The sequence below is a fragment of the Bufo gargarizans genome, chromosome 2 (assembly GCF_014858855.1).
Source record: "Bufo gargarizans isolate SCDJY-AF-19 chromosome 2, ASM1485885v1, whole genome shotgun sequence".
NCBI lineage: Eukaryota > Metazoa > Chordata > Amphibia > Anura > Bufonidae > Bufo > Bufo gargarizans.
Genome location: NC_058081.1, coordinates 391,199,522 through 391,217,941, shown reverse-complemented (window position 1 = coordinate 391,217,941; position 18,420 = coordinate 391,199,522). Strand labels below are relative to the sequence as shown.

The 18,420-nt window shown below is 46.0% G+C and overlaps 1 protein-coding gene across 1 annotated transcript in view; it reads right to left on the bottom strand.

Annotated features, from left to right (window-relative positions):
• The window catches only part of LOC122928207, a 157,605-nt gene that overhangs the window by 96,929 nt on the left and 42,256 nt on the right, over positions 1-18,420 (bottom strand). Inside the window, exon 5 of the mRNA XM_044280806.1 lies at positions 17,295-17,432. Coding sequence (XP_044136741.1) covers positions 17,295-17,432 — 138 coding nt within the window. The remainder of the gene's footprint in view (positions 1-17,294; positions 17,433-18,420) is intronic.

The window sequence follows — 18,420 nt, the reverse complement described above, 5'->3', positions numbered from 1 at the left end:
TTCAAGGAAAATGGTACAGTTGTTTTAGGTACGGCATTGAGTCCTGAAGAAACCTGCCTCCTAATGGCATTAAAATCCCAGTCACTTGAATCACATGAACAAGGGGATTCGCTGCAAAGCATTTTGCACCTCATCCCTGATACCCTTTGGACCAAAGGTCCCCAAGACATTGGGCGTCTCAAAGTCCCACCAGTCACTGTAACCTTGAAGAATCCTAACTTACTGCCTTATAAAGCACAATACCCTCTCTCCATTTCCCAGAGAGATGCTATCACCCTCCAGATACAGGCTCTTCTTGCAAATGGAGCTATTAAAATTACCACCTCACCATGTAACACTCCCTTATACCCAATTAAAAAGAAGAGTGTGAAGGGACAGCCTCCTGTATATCGCATGGTACAAGACCTCAGAGCAGTTAATGAGGCTACGGTCTTTGAAACCCCCATTGCACCAAATCCCCACACTTTGCTTGCTAGCATTCCTCCTGTGGCTGCTATCTTTACTGTCATTGATCTAGCAAATGCCTTTTTTTCTGTCCCATTACATGAAGACTCCCAATTTCTCTTTGCTTTTACACATGATGGAAAACAATACACCTGGACGGTGTTGCCTCAAGGAGCTCATAATAGTCCTTCCTGCTTTAGCAAAGCAATGGCATCCATCTTACAACCATGGCAAGCAGATCACCCAGAGGTGGAACTCTTACAATATGTGGATGATTTACTCCTCTGTGCTGACTCACACCCCGTCTGCCTGAACTCATCTGCCTCACTTCTTGCCTACCTGGCGGATGCTGGATGCAGAGTCTCACGTTCTAAATTACAGTTGTGTCTTCCAAAAGTTGTTTTCCTAGGCCACTGCATCTCTCAAGGCAGTAAGCATCTTACGGATGCCAGAAAGAAAGCAGTCTCAGACATCCCACTGCCAGATACCCCTCACCAACTGCAAACCTTTCTGGGACTCATTTCATACTGTAGACCATGGATCCCTAATGCATCCGTTCTAATGCAACCACTATTTGATTGCATACCCCGTATTGCTACTGTTCCTTTCCAAATGACTGCAGAAGCCATAAAAGCATTCCAATCTCTCAAACAAATCATTGTCACTGCCCCAGCTCTTGGCATCCCTAACTATCAGCTTCCCTTTCGCCTTTATGTCATGGAACGTCAGGGTCATGCCACTGGAGTTCTCACCCAGAGCCATGGGGGTCGTAGTAGACCTCTAGGCTACTTCTCAAAACGTCTAGACCCTGTAGCCAGAGCCACCCCTTCCTGTGTCAGGGCCGTTCATGCTGCTAGTTCTCTCCTGAACGCTACAGCTGACATCGTCCTGGGACACCCACTCACCATCATGGCTCCCCATGACATCTCAGCTATCCTGCAACAAACACAACCTAAACACCTCACTGCACAACGCCAAGGCTCCAGTGTAGCCTGCTTCTGCCAGATAATGTCACCATCCAGAGATGCCACATCCTCAATCCTGCTGCACTCCTTCCTCTCCCAAGGGGGGAGTGTACTGAGTGTACTGCAGATGGAGATTCTGCAGATTTTATTGATCTACGTGCTGAAGAAGATCTTCAGGAAGAAGAACTATGGGCCTCAACCGACTCTCTTTACAAAGAACAAGAACATGATTGCATTACAATGATGGAAGCTGAAGTAGGAACTCCACCATCAATACAGGATACTCCTTTGCAAAACCCACACTGGACACTCTTTGTAGACGGTTCAAGGTATGCCGATGACAAAGGGAAATTCCATACAGGCATGGCAGTTACTAGTGAGTATGAAGTACTGTGTGCAAGGCAATTGCGCCCAGACCAGTCAGCACAAGAGGCTGAACTCATAGCCCTTACTGAGGCCTGCCTCATAGCAAAAGACTCCACTGCTAACATCTACACAGACTCCAGATATGCTTTTGGAGTAGTTCATGATTTCGGAATAATATGGAAGGCCAGAGATTACATTACAGCAGCAGGAACCCCAATTAAACATGCTTTAGCAGTAGAGGCTTTGATGACTGCAGTACTCCTGCCCACCAAAGTAGCAGTAATCAAAGTAAAGGCACATACCCGTGCTGACACACCAGAAGCCAAAGGAAATGCATTGGCGGACCAAGCAGCCAAACAGGCAGCAATGGAAGAGGAAAGAGCACAGCCAGATAAAATCATGTTAGCACAACCGGATGTCAAGCAACAAGAAATATCATGGGATCTACTGAAACAGATGCAGAAGCAAGCCACCCGCTCAGAAAAGGAAACCTGGCTAAAGGAGTCAGCCCTGGAAGAAGAATCCGGACTTTGGACACAAGGGAAGAAAGTGTGCTTGCCTAGAGCACTCTATCCTGTAATAGCCTCTGTGGCCCATGGGCCCACTCATCAATCTAAGACGATAATGAAAGAGCTCATCGATAAAATATGGGTAGCCCCAGGAATCACTCCTGTACTAGTGAAATATGTCCAGTCATGTTTAATCTGTGCCCAATGCAATCCAGGTAGGACTGAGCCCACGCCCAAAAAATGTCTCCCAAAAGCCTTATACCCCTTCCAGAGGATCCAGATTGATCATATCCAGATGCCAATGTGCCAAGGGTTTCAATACGTGTTAGTAGTGGTAGACATGTTCTCTGGGTGGCCAGAAGCCTACCCCGTCAGGAATCAGACAGCAACAACTACTGCTAAAAAATTGATACAGGAAACTGTCTGTAGGTACGGGGTACCTGAGGTCATTGAGAGTGATCAGGGCCCAGCATTCACTGCTAACCTAACCCAAGAGGTCTGGAAGATGGTAGGGTCACACCTGGCATTCCACACCCCTTACAGACCCCAAAGTAGCGGCAAAGTCGAGAGACTGAATGGGGTATTAAAGTCAAAAATGCTGAAAATGACTAGGGAAACAGGGCTCAATTGGGTTCAGTGTTTACCAATAGCACTCTTTGCAGTCAGACACACTCCCAAACCTCCCCATAAGCTGACTCCACATGAGATATTGTTTGGATCGGGACCCCGGATGGGGCTGTACTTCCCTCAACAGTTGCAAATGCATTATGAATCTGTTGCAAAGTATGTGATAGCTTTGAGCAAACAGTTGTCTAACATCCATGTGCAAGTCTTTTCTTCCATTCCAGATCCTGACTCCCTAGAAGGCAGCCACACTCTGAAACCAGGAGAGTGGGTAGTGGTCAAGAAACACGTCAGAAGTACCCTAGAACCACGCTTCGAGGGGCCTTACCAAGTACTACTGACCACTCCAACTTCTGTAAAGCTCGAAGGGAGATCCACCTGGATCCACGCCTCTCACTGCAAAAGGATAAAGAACCCGCCAGATTCAGAAATAACAAAATGATTTTCTTTTATCTGCTAGCACTGGTGACACTCACCACCAGTGCATACATTCCTCCCCCGGCGGAAATGGATGATGACGGGTGGGACAATAAGTTTGTCAAACATCATCAAGTGTTGTATAAAAGCTTCCCTAATAGTAGTAGCATGGGATGGGTCCCCATGGCTAATGATAAACAGAACAGGACCCTCAGCTCAGAATAGCAATATGCCCTGGAATGACTATATGTGGAGCAATGTATCCTGCTTCCCAAATTGGACCCACTGTTACTGCCTACAGGTACAAACCCATGGTATGGTTTTCAGTTCCCATAACAGATCAGGCTGTAATGATTCCAACCCAGACAGTCCAGTACAGTGCATTGGTATATATGCTGAAGCAAGTGGTGATCTGGCCTGCGCCCGGCGCAGTGTAAAGGACTTGACAATAGGGATGACTAGTGAAACCACAGAGGGTCAAGAAAAGGGTCAAAAACTGGCAGAAGGTATCAAACTAGCCCACTTAATCACTCGTTTGTTCAATAGTACAGTGGTTTCGGTCCCAAAAAATATATACCTAGTATGTGGACACAGGGCATATAAATGGCTCCCTTCGGATTTCAAAGGTTTATGTACAATTGCTAGGCTCACACCAGCCACTTTTACACTGCCTCATGGAAAATTAAATGTCAATGCTATCCCCAAACACACCTTATATAAAAGAGCCGCAGATAACATTCCTAGACCAAATGGAAAACCCCATCTTGTGGAAATGAGTGGTGCCAACAAGTTCTTTAGTACTCTATTAATCTATCCTATGCTTACACAAACATATGACAAGCTAGTAATGGCTACCGACTACTTGGATGATCAGATTTGGGAAATTATGAAACTGATGAATACATCTAATGTTGTCCAGAATCAGCTCATCATAGTCACTAATCAACACACTTTAGTATTAGACTACTTGACTGCAAAGGATGGAGGTATGTGTCAGGTAGTAGGTACTGCATGCTGCCATTATATCGATCCACAAGGTAATCTACAGGTAAAAGCTGGTTTGGAAAAGATGAGTGGCTAGAGTCTCACAGTGCAGATAAGTCAACATGGTGGTCTGACACTTTCTCATTCCTTAATCCCAGTAACTGGTTCAAGGGAATTAGTGGATGGACGATGGGAATAATTCAGGGAATATTACAGATAGCCCTAATATTGATGGTAATCTACATATTTATCAAATTTGTTGTTTCCTGCATTAACCGTATCACCAACAGAAAGAAGCCTGCTGAGGAAGCCATACTACTTCTCTATGAACAAATGGCTAGCACCGCAATAGATGTGGATGTCGTCCCTGCATTCCCGACACCCCCTACATTCCCGACACCCCCGCCTTCTCCAACTCCCGCGGATGAAGCTCCTCCACCCAGACCTGAAGATCCAAGAGATGATGAGAATTAGGGACAAATGAATCCCAGGGTATTACCAGAAGTCCGCTCAATCGGGAACTTATTCACAAGGGATAAGTTGTCGCCACTGTGGGTGAAGAGGATACGAATGGTATGCCAGGGGATTCGCTAGGTTTAGGGAAAGTCTACAATCAAGTCTACAATCAAGTCTACAAGGGGGGACTGTTGTGGAATCATATATCTATATATCTAGTATCAAATGTATACTTGCTTGTATTATATCTAACAGTTTGCTTAACAAACAAGATGGCCCCTGAAGTAGCAGCCAGCTCCCTTAATAATCCCTTACTAAACACTTTATGATATTGAAATTGCTGACATAGTGCTGACATTGCTAAAGTATGGAGTGATAATGTGATACCTTGTCATGGGACTTAGTAATGTGACAATTAGATCATCAAATTAGCCGAGTCATAAAGTTCCTCTTTTTTGTTATAAAATATCATGTAATCTCAATAAACGCAGCATCTTGCATTGACTGACTTCTCTGTGACAGTCTGTGTGTGATCTCTCTTTCAAGGCGTACGTATGCCAATTATTTTATATCATTCGGAGCAATACATCAACAATACATCACTGACTATTGGAGTCAGATCCAGAACCATATCAACTTCACATGATCAATGGCAACAAGCTCCAGAGGAGTTTTACTCACGATAGGATGGAGAGGCGCTCTCTGGTCGTGGTGTTCACTTCTCCCGACGGCACAGGCAGTACATTCCTGGCACCATTTTTCAATGTCTTCTCTCATCCTAATCCAATAGAACCTTCTGCGAATGGTGGCCTCAGTTTTCTGCACGCCGAAGTGTCCGGACTGGTTATGATACATCTCTAACACAAGACTGGCATCTCCACAGGGTATGAGGATCTGGTACACCTGATTGCAGGACACTGGATCCAGGCTCCTTCTTAGCAACAGGCCTTTTTGAAGGAAGAGTAGGTGGCGATGTCTCCACAATTTCAATAGTTCTGGGTCTGCACTCTTCCTGCGGACTCTTTCAGGAGTTCTTCCGCTGGTAAGGAAGTCGAGCAGTTCACCGAGGACTCTACTTTCTGACTGGAGCTTAATCCACCTTTCTTGTTCACCTCTGGATTCAGGATTATTCGGTGGAGAGGGATCAGCAGCTGAGTTGTGTTCAGTGTGAACATTATCTTGCTGAGCAAACTTGTTATAAAATGCTGGCATCTCTACTTCTTCCCAGGCATCCTTTGGTTCGTCGGGGGCCTCTGTAGTGGGAAGCTGAGACAGAGCATCAGCATTATCACTTGAACGGCCTGCCCGGTATTTCACAGTAAAGTCATAGTTGGCAAGGCGGGAGGCCCATCTTTGCTCCAGAGCCCCTAACTTGGCTGTATTCAAATGCGCCAGGGGATTGTTGTCAGTGAAGGCGACAAACTGAGTGGCAGCAAGGTAGTCCTTGAATTTTTCAGTCACAGCCCACACTAAAGCAAGGAATTCCAGCTTGAAGGAACTATAATTTGGATCTGCTGGCATAGGCAATCACCCTCTCTTTGTTGTCTTGCACCTGAGCCAACACGGCTCCCAGGCCTCTTTTACTGGCATCCGTATAGAGGTGGAACGGCTTCTGATAATCCGGGAAACCCAGGACAGGGGGTTCGGTCAGCTTCTTCTTCAGGAGCTGGAAGGCAATCTCCCGTTCTTCATTCCATTCAACAGGGATTTGGACTCTTTTTGGGATGCCCCCTTATGAGTTCCTGGATCGGATCCGCAATCTGTGTAAAATGCGGGATGAAGCGTCTGTAATATCCTGCAAAGCTGAGGAAACTTCTCACCTCCTTCACGGTGGTAGGAGTAGGCCAATTACGGACAGCAGCAAGTTTATCAGGGTCAGGCGGAACTCCTTCGGCACTACCAACGTGCCCTAGGTACTTAACGGCTGTTTTCAGTAGATGGCACTTGGACGGCTTGATTTTAAGGCCATATTAAACGAGGACATGAAGCACTTCCGCCAGATGTTTTAAATGATCCTCATATGTCTTGGAGTTGATAATGACGTCATCCAAGTATAGCAGTACAGTCTCAAAGTTCTTATGGCCTAAACAACGCTCCATTAACCGCTGGAACGTCCCTGGAGCGTTACATAGTCCGAAAGGCATGTAATTAAATTCAAACAGGCCCATAGGCGTAATGAAAGCAGTCTTTTCCCGGTCTTCCAGGGCCATAGGTACCTGCCAGTATCCACTGGTTAAGTCCAGAGTTGAGAAGTAGGCTGATGACCCCAGAGCAGTCAAAGACTCTTCAATGCGTGGCAACGGATAAGCGTCTTTGTGGGTGATTTGATTGATTTTCCTATAGTCCACGCAGAACCTAATACTGTCATCCTTTTTACGAACAAGGACTAGGGGCGCAGCCCAGGGACTATGACTGTCCCGGATTAAATTAGAGTCTTTCATTTCCTGTATCATCTCTTTTACGGACTGATAGGTAGTAGGTGGTATGGGTCTGTATCTCTCCTTGATAGGAGGATGCGAGCCAGTGGGTATGGTGTGTTTGATTACACTGACCTCTCCGTAGTCCGTGGAGTGCTTGCTAAAGGCCTTGTGGTGCTCTTTCACCAGACTGGAGAGCACCCGACAGCTTAGGGAGGGTGATGAGGGACTGATGGTTCCCCCCATCCCTTCCCAGGTTATAAGCAGGCCCCTGCCCCTTCCCTCTGGCCCGTCTGGGCGATGTGTGGTTAATAGGAGTTGGGAGTGTGGGGTGGAAGGGTTAAATGAATGGCGGTCTGGCTAAGGAGCAGGAAGGGGAGGTGGCAATGGCAGGTGATATATACGCCCCCCCCCCCGCTCCTGCCTCTTCTTCTGTTCAGCGAAGGCAAGCTGGTCCCGCCCTCCCTCCCCTGTTATGGTTTTGTTTGTCTTGTATTTGGATGGTCATGTTGTCTTTCCTTTTTCGAAGTTCCTGAGTTGGTGCGGAATTCGGAAGTCACAGCTGGCGGCAATGTAGAGAACAGGAGCATGATGGGAACAGATTTGGCGCACGTGCCCTCTGGGGTCCAGGGGTTGGCACACCACACCGAAGGAGTGGCTGGAGTAGGAGTTTAAATTTGCCTTTATAATGTTAGCTGTGGCCGATCATCACCCAGTAAAAGAGAGTTAAAAGTTAAACGGTGTCCGTGTCCTTTGTTTTAGGATAAGTAAATAACGGGGGCCTGATGGTATGTCTCTTATCCTAACCCTGTTCCTGAATACCAACACAGTCTCAGGACTCCCTCTATTTGTTCCTTTGGGGTGGATTAGTTCCCCACATGAAGTTCCTCCCACCAGCATACTGAAGAGGCGCTGGCGGGGGCGCTGCTGCTTGGTGCAGTTTGGAACGTCTCCATGGCAGGCAGACGGATAACATCCTGGAATGATACCTGGAAAAGCTGAGCAACAGGCAGTGCTTAGAGAGAGTAACAGGGTGATCACCGAAATTAATCAAACGGACAGGCACTTTACCTTGAGATACAGTCACCAGGCTCTTGGCTGCTCGCATGAAGTGATGATTGTCAATTTGGATAGGCTCCACTAGGGCTTGATAGTCTTGGCCCTGGATCCCTAGCACAGCATGGCACCACAGGATGATCTGGGAATTTGGTGGCAGGATTACCGGGCGGTACAGATTTCTCCTTTTCCGTTTGCAAATGTTTGCTGAGCACAGAGCACACTGATAGTCTTTTGAATGACTCTTTTAGCAACAGGTGAAGCTGAAGGTATGAATTGGTTCAATGCCTCAAGCACCTCGGAGTAACAATTTTTAAAGACATTAGTCCCTAGGATCACGGGGTGTCCCCCTTCATCTGCGGCTTCTCCCACCTGAAGGGTAGGTTCCCAGTACCCATGGACTTTCACCGGCTTGCCGTTGCTAGCAATAATATCCAGCCAGGATTCCAGTGGCTGGGTGAGGAGACTTGAATCCCAGAATTTGTCAAAGGTGGGTCGTTGAATGGTGGTGACCTGAGACCCAGTATCCAGCAGGGCTTCAAGAGGTATCCCGTTGATGCATATGTTAATTTTTGGACGAGTCCCTACGTATCTGGGCATCCAACTTGGATCCTTTGGACCTACTGTTCTACCTCCCGAGGGGCAGTCCTCTGCCTTGGGGGTGGCCCGTTTAACTGCCAACATGTTGCTTCAGTATGTCCATATTTTTTACAATAGTGGCAGACAGGCTGCTTGCGATTCTTAGACCGGTAACTCGGTCACCCATCGGGTTCTTTGGGGTAGACCTCTTTATATGCAGGCGGGAGGAGCCTTTTAGGAAGAGGGCTTTCGTCTTCCAATAACAATGGTCTTTCCCATTCCTCAATTTTCCTGCACACTTTTTCTAGGCTCTTAGTAAGATGGTTAACTTGCTCCATTAACGCCGCCACCACATCTGTTACTGGAGCCTGGGTGGCTTGACTGGCTCCGGACGGTCTCACATTAACAGTTTTTGGCTGGCAGGCCTGAGGTTCAAGGGAGGCCGCTGGCCCCATGGGCGGGTTTTGACCTAGGATACTGATGGCCAGCTCTTTAAAGTCCAAAAACGCACAAATGGGGTGTTGGGCCGACAGCATCCTCAGCTGGCCCTTTAAGTGCTCAGTGTTTACACCCACAATGAACTGCTCTCTCAGAGTCCGGTCCTGGTCCTCAGCCTCCCTGGGGTCCACCTGGACCACGGCCCTCAGGGTCTCTTGCAGGGACAAAGCAAAATCACGGAGTGACTCACCAGGTTGTTGCTTCCTGCTGAAAAACCGCATCTTAACCTCTGACACCGTTCTGGCCTCAAACGTGGTGCCCAGGCGATCAAAGATTTGTTCCAGGCTATTCTTTTCGGAACTGGGCCATGACCTCCCTGCAGGTGGACCCTTCTAATTGTGCTAAGAGGATCTCCATTTGTTGCTCTGTGGAGATAGGATAGAGCCAGAATAAGGCCAGGATCTGGTCTCTAAAGTCCTTCCATTTGTGGGCTTCCCCTGAATATTGCGGGGACCAGGGGGCCCCGAAATAATATGGCATGGTCAGTGGCATCAGGCTAGATGCTGCCGCAGCGGTGGGCGCCCTGTTATCAGCGGCGTGCATTTCAGCAGCTATATCGAGGGTCACCTGCTCCATCCCCTCAGGTGCGGACATGGCGTGGTCTATGGAGGCAAATTCTATATGCAGACCCACGCTGGACTTTACTTTCTTAGGCCGTTGCTAACAGTGACCACAGCGAGGGTATGGCCCTTTAAGGAGCGGTTGGGCAGGCCAGATCTATGTTGGATGTACTTCTCCCCCCGGATTAAGTCTTTTGTTACTAGTGAGGGACCTCCCCCAGTCTCTTAGCAAGGATCGGAACCTCCCCGGTGCTTGTATATAAAGGGGCCGGTGAATACAAAAGTTTTTACTTACTCCGGTGATGCACATTCCAAGTCTCGCGAGGTATGTGGTTACGTCGTGCAGAGGTCTCAAGCGCAGTGTCAGGAGATAGGCGCGGCCTCTCTGAGCTCCGGGATTCAAGGTAGGCGGTATCTTCTTCCCAGACAGGGACGGTACCTTTCCTTTTGCAGGCTGGGCGGCACATTCTCTTCTTCTTTTTCATGCCAAACAGACAGAACGAGGCGCACCGATAATCCAATCAACTTAGGCGGCCATCTTTGAGTATAACGATTTCCATTCACTGACAGCAAGCGGTGCCTTAATAAGCGGCAAACAGTCCACCATATACAGTTTTCACACTGCGATTTTTCACAGTTCTTGGGCCCAACAATTTTCAAGTAAACAAATAGGGCATTTATCACTTTATAGGTAATAACGGCACACAGTTCAGATTCCACAATGGCGCAGGAATATTCGTATCCTGTTTTTTTACGCCAAAATATGCAGTACGCAGCCCCTGCAGGATGAGGCGAATGGTGAGGTCACAGGGGTAGTTACTAACCGAGGGTGGTTGTAGTACTCACAGTCTTTTATATACCCTGGGCAGACGTACAGCAGTGATGGAGAGGCTGGCACAGGGTTCCTCTGGGGCACTCTCTGTGTATAGGGACTAGCCCTGATGGTAGGTGAGGTGCCCTGGATGTCGCAGGTTTGTTTAATGTGCCAGTGGCAAGATCCCTTTAAATTCGTGACACCAGTGCCGGTAATGGTGGCACACCGATTTATAGTAGTAATAATTGAGGAACATGATGTTGTGGTGAACCAAAACTTCTGTTTACTGGAACAGTTAACTATAGTCTTTGGTCAAAGTTCCATAGATAAGAGGCAGTAACATGCAGGCTTTACATGAATTGGCAGGCACAATGTTCTTGCAAGATACTCAGAGGGTTAAACACTTACAGATCAGGCTGCACTTTCCTCAAAATCCTGTCTGTCTTTATCCCAAGGCCCGTATGCCCTATTGCTGGCTTTATCCTTGGTTAGGGAAAACTTCCTTGGGTATATATCTCCTTGCTTTAAATAGATCCTTCTGCCCTTCAGCTCTCTGATTCGGCTGGAATCACTTTTGCTCTGCACTGTCCTCTTTAGGAACTTAATTTCTCTCAGGAGGCAAACCCTTCTCCTGGTGGCAGCTTCTGAGCTTACTTTGCTCATCACCCTCAGGGAGGCTAGACTGCACTGACTAGCCTCCTGGACTATACTGCACTGCACTCACTCTTTCCTGTCTGGGCCTAACTATATATACTAGGGGTTCCCTAGCTCCCTCTACTGTCTAGGAGGAGGAACTACCCCTAACAGGCCTGATACACAGATAACAGGAAAAATCACATAAAACATCATATAAAATACAAACCAGATTCCAAAAAAGTTGGGACACTAAACAAATTGTGAATAAAAACTGAATGCAATGATGTGAAGATGTCAAATGTCAATATTTTATTTGTAATAGAACGTAGATGACAGATCAAACGTTTAATTCGAGTAAATGTATCATTTTAAAGGAAAAATACGTTGATTCAAATTTTCACGGTGTCAACAAATCCCAAAAAAGTTGGGACAAGTAGCAATAAGAGGCTGGAAAAAGTAAATTTGAGCATAACAAAGAGCTGGAAGACAAACTAACACTAATTAGGTCAATTGGCAACATGATTGGGTATAAAAAGAGCTTCTCAGAGTGGCAGTGTCTCTCAGAAGCCAAGATGGGTAGAGGATCACCAATTCCCACAATGTTGCGCAGAAAGGTAGTGGAGCAATATCAGAAAGGTGTTACCCAGCGAAAAATTGCAAAGACTTTGCATCTATCATCATCAACTGTGCATAACATCATCCGAAGATTCAGAGAATCTGGAACAATCTCTGTGTGTAAGGGTCAAGGCCGTAAAACCATACTGGATGCCCGTGATCTCCGGGCCCTTAAACGACACTGCACCACAAACGGGAATGCTACTGTAAAGGAAATCACAGAATGGGCTCAGGAATACTTCCAGAAACCATTGACAGTGAACACAATCCATCGTGCCATCTGCCGTTGCCAGCTGAACTCTACAGTGCAAAGAAGAAGCCATTTCTAAGCAAGATCCACAAGCTCAGGCGTTTTCACTGGGCCAGGGATCATTTAAAATGGAGTGTTGGAAAATGGAAGACTGTTCTGTGGTCAGACGAGTCACGATTCAAAGTTCTTTTTGGAAATCTGGGACGCCATGTCATCCGGACCAAAGAGGACAAGGACAACCCAAGTTGTTATCAACGCTCAGTTCAGAAGCCTGCATCTCTGATGGTATGGGGTTGCATGAGTGCGTGTGGCATGGGCAGCTTGCATGTCTGGAAAGGCACCATCAATGCAGAAAAATATATTCAGGTTCTAGAACAACATCTGCTCCCATCCAGACGTCATCTCTTTCAGGGAAGACCCTGCATTTTTCAACAAGACAATGCCAGACCACATTCTGCATCAATCACAACATCATGGCTGCGTAGGAGAAGGATCCGGGTACTGAAATGGCCAGTCTGCAGTCCAGATCTTTCACCTATAGAGAACATTTGGCGCATCATAAAGTGGAAGGTGCAACAAAGAAGGCCCAAGACGATTGAACAGTTAGAGGCCGGTATTAGACAAGAATGGAAGAGCATTCCTATTTCTAAACTTGAGAAACTGGTCTCCTCGGTCCCCAGACGTCTGTTGAGTGTTGTAAGAAGAAGGGGAGTGCCACACAGTGGTGAAAATGGCCTTGTCCCAACTTTTTGGGGATTTGTTGACACCATGAAATTCTGATTCAACATATTTTTCTTTTACAATGGTACATTTTCTCAGTTTAAACTTTTGTTCCGTGATTTATGTTCTATTCTGAATAAAATATTAGAAGTTGGCACCTCCACATAATTGCATTCAGTTTTTATTCACGATTTGTATAGTGTCCCAACTTTTTGGGAATCCGGTTTGTACAATGACCATGTTCCACAGGAGGTGGACAATATCGTGGCCATATTGACCCTTGTGTAGTGCCCACATTTACCTAGTGGGACACTACACAGATGCATCAATGGCTGTAAAATAGTGTATTTTGCCAAAAGGGGTGTTTGTAAAAACCCAGAAAATTATGGCTGCATTTCCAGCTTAAATTGCACTAATCACCAAAAAATAAAACTGACTTACGTATATATGAAAATCCAAAACACTTTATTATAAATATATATGAACAATACATACATGTATAATAAAAGAAGGCAGCACTAGGCAGGACACACAGATGAGGAGCAGGACCCAAGGAGAGGCCGGGAGATCAGTGGACAAAAATAACAACAGGGAAAAAAGAATGCTAGCTAAAAAAGCGTACCTCAAAACCTCATGACAGCAACGCCCCAAATAAAGTGCAAAGGAGGCAATTGTAGAGATTGAGGTTAGAGTACATGGACAAGATTAAACATACCCTGAATGGTGCAAAGATCTCTTGGCCGACTCCTGACCCAACGGCGTTTCGCCAGTAAACCTGGCTTCTCCCCCGGCTTCCTAGGTCACACAGTTAAACGCTTGTTGATTGGCTGCTCTGCAGCCTTTCAAAAAGCACTAAGAAATCGCCGAACACCAAACCCGAACTCTTACTGAAATGTTCGGGTCCGGGGTCCAAAAATCCTAAAGTTCGGTACGAACTCGAACTTTATAGTTCGGGTTCGCTCCATCCTAGACAAGACTCTGCACAAAGGTGACTCCTGTATTTTTGCCTGTTTGAAAATGGAACTGTTATATGACACATGAGGGCTGGAGATAAGTGCTTTATGTGACTGAATTTTCATGGGCTGAAGCCAAGCCATCCTGTTGGAACAATTTTGGTTGTGTTTTTTTTCAATAAAACCTCATGTTGCATCCAATCCTGCCGAAGAGAAAAAAAACGCCCTGCTCTCAAATGTTTGATTTGCTACACCTTGTGCGCAAGTGGCTACAACACGAGACACTGAGTCCAGAAGACATTGTCTAACGAATCGTGCTCGACCGCTATGTGAGTGGACTTCTTTGGGACATTCACTGCTGGGTTGTACAAGGAGACCCTAAAACCCTGGATCAATTGCTTTCACTTGTGGAGTGGTTTACGACTACCAAGACCTGTCTGAGGCCTAAAGGTAAACCACAGCAGTTCGTGGGATCCTCCGGTGGTCATCTACAGAGAGCAACTTCCACATCCATTTTTGACCAGGAGAACCGAGCCAGCAGACAAAGCCTGGATGGGTCACTCAGGGGAAAAAGGTTTGTTGTTCCGAGAAAGGTACCCTCCTGCTCTGAAGCCCCGCTCGAAGGCCGACCTGAGGTGGACTGCTGGAGGTATCAGCAACCGGGGCATATTGCAGCCCACTGTCCCCAAGGGGAGGAGCCAATGGAGTGTGGTGCCACTCGCCGCCTCTCCATGTTTGCTCATCCTGTCTGCAGCACTGCACCCCTGCAGGAACCAGGTCCCCAGAAGCTCCAGGTAAACGGGGTTAGTGTGGTGGCCCTGTTGGACTCAGGTAGCCTGATCACCCTTTTACATGCTGCCATACCCCATGACCTGGTCGTCCCTGAAAGGCGGGTGGGGGTAGTTTGTATCCATGGGGACACTAAGCATTATCTGCTTGCCAAAGTGACTGTAGAGACTGGCTGCAGCATAGTGACCCATGAAGTGGGTGTGGTACCAGACTTGATATAGCCGTTGATTGTGGGACGTGATGTTCCGTTGTTCTGGGAACTCTGGTCTCCACCCACTGTATTGATATGCCTGTCGCATTTTCACCTTCGTTCAGCCCAGTTCCCTTAGGTGAGGATGCTCAAACAGATGCTGTAGGGGTGACAATGGATCAAACATTTTTACCCTTGCAGTGTTGGCTGGGGATGAGGGTGAGGAGTCTAACCCTGAGCAGAATGTACCGGACTTCGAAGTGTGACGGGAGAACTTTGGGACTGCTCAGTTACGAGACTCCATCCTGAAACATGTATGGGAAAATGTAACTGTAATGAATGAGGTACCTCAGGAGTCTCATGCTGATCAAAGGTTTCCTCATTTTGCTGTAAGCGATAATTTACGGTATCGTGTTACTAAGGTGCATGATGAAATTGAAAAGGTTGTAATAGGTGATACCCTGCCCAAATCACAAAAACAAGAAACCAAGGAGTTTCTACAGTGAAACAGGGATATTCTTACGGGCCTGCCAGGCACTACAGATGTTATTCAGCATGACATAGTCAATGACTCCAAGGTCACGATAAATAATACCCACACAGGTACTAGGCCTCATAAGTGCCCAGACTGTGACATGGCCTTTGTGACAAGTGGTGAATTGGTCAGACATCACCGTTACAAACGTACTCATGAGGAACTTTGTAAATGTTCCATGTGTTGAGGTAAGCCAGTTGAAGAGACATATCCGTTCTCACACTGGAGCAAGGCCTTTTCAGTGCAGTTATCCTAGTAGAGACACCTACCAACTGAAACAACATATGAGGAAGCCATATGAATGCTATATTTGCCATTCATGCTTTACTCAAAGTGGTACAATGAAAATACATATATTACAGAAGCACACTGAGAATGTTGCTAAACTTCAATGTCTAGTGCCCAGTCCCCTGGCCTTGGGCAGAAGGAGGGCGAAGGTATTCAAGGGGTGAGGTTATTGATGGCAAGTATGTGTCACTGAGGCTGCTGCTCTCAGTGATGTAGATCCCGGATGTAAATGGCAACCAGTGATGTTAGATTGCTGAGTTTGTGGTAGCTGGAATTTGGGTCCGGGATTTAGGAGTGACTGAAGAATTTGGGTGGGAAGGTCTGGTGTGTGTGTGGTGTTGGTCTGGAGAGGACTTGGGAGCATTCCTCTCCACAGTGTTCCAGAGAAGGGAAAAGACAAGACAGTTCGGTTTCGCTCAACCCTAGACAACACTCTGTACAAAGATGACTCCTGTATTTTTGCCTGTTTAAAAATTGAACTGTTATATGACACATGAGGGCTGAAGATAAGTGCTTTATGTGACTGAACTTTGATGGGCTGAAGCCAAGCCATCCTGTTGGAACAATTTTATTTATATTTTATGTGCCAAAAAACTCGTCTTATACTCGAGTATATATGGTATATATATATATATATATATATATATATATATAGAACCTCTGATACATGTTATGTTTTAAAAAAATATGGGACATATAGATCTAGCTTTTCCCTTTAGACATAAATGCATGCCAGATTAGTCATCTCCCAAAGTCCACTTTATATAACTTGCCACATCCAACTAGTCTAATTATGTTACAGTGGTTTGACATCATTCAACATCACAAGAGGCAGGAGAAATTATTTCACTCATAAAACCACAAATGAAAACCACTAGACCTTCATAAACACCATTAAGGGAAGCTTCTTTACTGAGGTTGACTGCAACTATAACCTACAAATGGGACACAGACTTCAAACAGATCTGCCATAAATGTATGCTGCCCAATGTAAGTGAGTGGTCAAAAATTCACTTGACATATAGTTTATGAGTCTGGTGTATTCATGAAAAGAGCATTCCTGACACTGGTTAAGGGGAGAATATGGCCAGTTGGAGAGGGGTGAGATGGAGAAAGGTGTAGCTCTTATTAGAAGAAGTGGTAGAGAGGGGGACAATGCTGCTGCCAGTGGAGGAGCGGTGTCAAGGGAGTCAATGCTGCTGCCATTGGAGTAAGGTTGCGAATTTGGACAATACTGCTAAAATGGAACACATATCGAATGTGTAACTAATGCAGCTACAATGTACATGCAGAAGGAAGGCCTCTCCCAGCTCTCGAGCAGTAGTAGAAGTGCCCAGGATGCACTGCTTAGCTGAGAGTGGTACTTAATAGTGCAACACTGATGGAGCTTAGTAGTGTGACAGGAAAGTGCTTATTGATGCGATTGGTGCTCCCAGATGCAAAATTTGCTTGGAGTCCCAGAAATACCATATCTGCCACTGCATGCCAAGGTACAAGTATTTTCCCATGCTTGTAGGTGCTAAAATTTCCATAAGGAGTGCCCATGGCTCTGTAGTACAGTCATTACATATGCCTATGCCTCCATACAGTTTTTATGCATACATTGTGCATCATGCCTTATGTTCATACCTTGTGCTCTCACGTTCACGGACAAGAAGAAGGTGGGTGATTCCAGCAACATGGGCACGCGAATTACTGTGCACAACCCTGAGGCATGTCTTGTCTGGAGTTTGATAGGTGTCAAATATTAAAAACTTTCTATCATAGCTGAAAAAAGTAACATAAATGTGTTAAAACTGTAAAATAGAAACAGCTCTTTAAATCACAGGAATAAATCACAGAAGGAACCAATGACTGCTCAGCTCACTATGGCCACAGATTGGTCACAGAATCACATATCAGTGTTAAGAGGGACTAGGAAGTAGAGCCCACAGGGAATCAGTAAGGTGAGTATGACTTTTTTCATTTTTTTTAAAAGCAGTCTAAATTTAAAATATTACAGGCTGGACAACCCTTCCGGGCAACTTTAAATGCTGTGGAAAGTCATAGCACAATTAGTTATCTATAAAACTATTAAATGAGGCATTGAAACTTTTCATTGATATGTTTGAAAATCACTGTATCAGATAAAGAATTTTCAGATTTTTTTAATAATATCCATTCTTCACCTGATGTATAAAGTGTACCATATGGCCTGCTTTAGAGGCTATTCTTTTGCTGATGATTGAAAAGACTCCTTTTTACACACTAAGACCACATAAATGTAAAGGGGTTCAGCATTTTTTTTTAAACTAGTGATCTTAGCTCCGATCTTAGCCCCGTTGATACTAGTCCTGATGTCACTTGGCCTGCGGTAAACAGCGAGAAGGCTGCAGCGCTACTGTCAGCGCTGCTGCCTTCTCAAACAGATGATCGGCAGGGGTCCCGGGTGTCGGATCCCCAACGATCAGATGCTGATGATCTATCCAGATGCTGATGATCTATTACAGACATCCTCAAACTGTGGCCCTCCAGCTGTTGCAAAACTACAACTCCCAGCATGCCCGAACAGCCTACAGCTATCAGCCTACAGCAGGGCATTGTGGGAGTTGTAGTTTTACAACAGCTGGAGGGCCGCAGTTTGAGGATGCCTGATCTATTACCTAAGGTAAACTTCACAGAGCTGTATTCCCTTACAGCCAGTTTTGGCTATCATTACACATTTTTTTTTTTTTTTTTTTTACATTTTATTTTATCCCTGACTTTCAGGAGCCAT